This window comes from Neltuma alba, unplaced genomic scaffold (assembly GCF_004799145.2).
Source record: "Neltuma alba isolate B1F8T4 unplaced genomic scaffold, ASM479914v2 tig00000111_pilon, whole genome shotgun sequence".
Classification (NCBI taxonomy): domain Eukaryota; kingdom Viridiplantae; phylum Streptophyta; class Magnoliopsida; order Fabales; family Fabaceae; genus Neltuma; species Neltuma alba.
The window spans coordinates 5,423-7,631 of NW_021631922.1; the positions used below are offsets into that span (position 1 = coordinate 5,423).

The 2,209-nt window shown below is 46.5% G+C and overlaps 1 protein-coding gene across 1 annotated transcript; it reads right to left on the minus strand.

The window, feature by feature from the left end:
- Positions 1-593: 593 nt before the first annotated feature.
- LOC114745281 (uncharacterized) lies at positions 594-1,755 on the minus strand. The gene is made up of 3 exons (XM_028933466.1): positions 1,351-1,755; positions 804-1,209; positions 594-688 (listed from the first exon to the last, which is right to left on the minus strand). Exons 1-3 carry the CDS (start codon positions 1,753-1,755, stop codon positions 594-596), a joined length of 906 nt encoding a protein of 301 aa, XP_028789299.1.
- Positions 1,756-2,209: the final 454 nt, after the last annotated feature.

Sequence of the window (2,209 nt, forward strand, 5' to 3'; positions counted from 1 at the left end):
AGGGGCCTTAGAAATTGGTCCTGCTCCAGGTACTATGTCAATTGTGAATTCTACCTCTCTGTCTGGGGGTAATCCTGTGATCTCTATCGGAAACACTTCCGGAAATTCCCTAACCACTGGGATTCCTCTTATCCCTTCCTCAACTTCTACTTGCACCGAGAAGAAAACGAGGAATCCTTGACAGCCTTTTCGTAAGCATTTGCCCGCTTGGGCCTCCGTAATGAAGTTTAATCTAACTTCTGGATTCAACTCTAAATCCCTCGTGGGTAAGATTAGGGTTTTGTTCTTACAATCCATTAGGATATTGTGGGATGACAACCAATTGAGTCCAATCACCACATCCATCTCATGGAAAGGCATGCATATCAAATCTATAGCAGTGCAACAGTGCTCATAACAAACTATACAGTTCAGGCATACATCAGATGTAATTACCCTACTCTGCGTTGGGGTAGACACATATATATCATATGGCAATGTATTTATACTCAAGCCAAGTCTTTCCGCACAGGCATATGAAATAAAAGAATGACTAGCACCCGAATCAAACATTGCAATCACCGGAGAATTGTTAATCATGATCGTACCTTGGATCATCTCCGGAGACTTCCGGGCTTCTTCTCTTGTGATGGCAAACACTCGGCCCTGGGTGCGTGGTCTTGCCTGCTCGGTGTTCTGTGGGCACTCTCTTGAGAAATGTCCAGGTTTGCCACAAGTATAGCAAACATTCTGCCCAGCCATGCATGGCCTGTCACCGTGATTCTTGCCACACTTAGGACACTCCTTGCCCTTCGGTGCTTTACCGCCTTTCTTGTTCTTGCGGTTATTCCAGGGTTGCTTCCTCTTCTTATTCACATTGGATGAGGTAGCACCTTGACCTCCTTGACCTCCTTTCTCTGCTCGTGGAGTTGTCTTGACCATCAGATGATGGTTGAAGCTGCTTTCCGTGATTCGGCAAGCTTCCACTGCTTTATTGAACTGCTCAAATTGTCTGGGAGCAATCATCTCCCTCAATGATGGCCTCAGTCCTCGAACCATCTTCTCCGTCGTCCACCTCTCATCTCTATATCGGAGATAGCTTGAATAATGAGAGAGACGGATGAACTTAGCCAAGTACTCATCGAAAGGCTCGTCATCCTTTTGCTTCAAAGTCAGAAACTCTGCTTCTCTTTCGTCGCGGACAGATCTCGGAAAGTACTTCTCATAAAACTGCTCCAGAAACACTTCCCAAGTCACTGTCGTGTTTCGAGCATCGAGAAGAATCTCAGTATTCTTCCACCAGCGATCCGCATCTTTCTCTAGCTTATATATCGCCATCTGGGCTTTTCGCTCTGATGAGCAGTCCATCACCTTGAAGATCTTCTCTAGGCGATTAATCCACTCTTCCGCCGCTTGAACATCGAATGTCCCATCAAATGACGGCGGGTTGTGCTTACAGAATCGGGTCATCCACTGTTGAATGCTATCGGGTTCTGCTGCTGGCATTGCCGGTCTTGGCAATTGTTCTGATGCTGGTGCTGCAGAGACCTCTTCCTCTGGTTGCCTCCTCTCGAGGTTTGCTAATGCTGCTGCTACTGCTGCAGCTATCGCTGCATCCCTTTCTTGTTCCTGACGAGCTTGAGCTGCTCTCATGTCCTCGATGGTCTTCTGTTGTTGCTCGAGGCGTTCCAGAATCAATTGTAATGGATCAGGAGGGACCCTTGCATCTTGCACTAGGGGTCTCTCTGGTGAAGGGTTTCGTCGGGTTCTAGCCATTGCTTAACTAACCGAATAGCATAACAAGGAACAAGAAAAATAAATATCATGCTTGGATTTCATTATCAAAACAGGCATACAGCAATCAGCACTTAAACATCAACCAGCTAGAATACAATCAACATACAGCAGCCAAGCATTGACCAGTCAAGTGCAATCAACATATCTATCGACCAAGCATTATCAGCCTAACCTACTCGGGTTAGCTGTACCAAAATATATCCTACGTTAGTGATAGGATAGTCCTAGCGTCTACAGAAAGTGAACAATAACAAAGCCCTCAAGGCTTCGAATCCAGTCCTCCACATCATCTCCCAGCAAGTAGTTCAGGCGAGTGATCTCATGGTTCCAGAAAGGGGTATTAGGTAGGACCTCTACCATCTCACTCAGCCAGTCATAAGGATCCAGGTAAGGGTTGCCTGGTCCATGTGCCTGATACAGCTCTCTCACACCT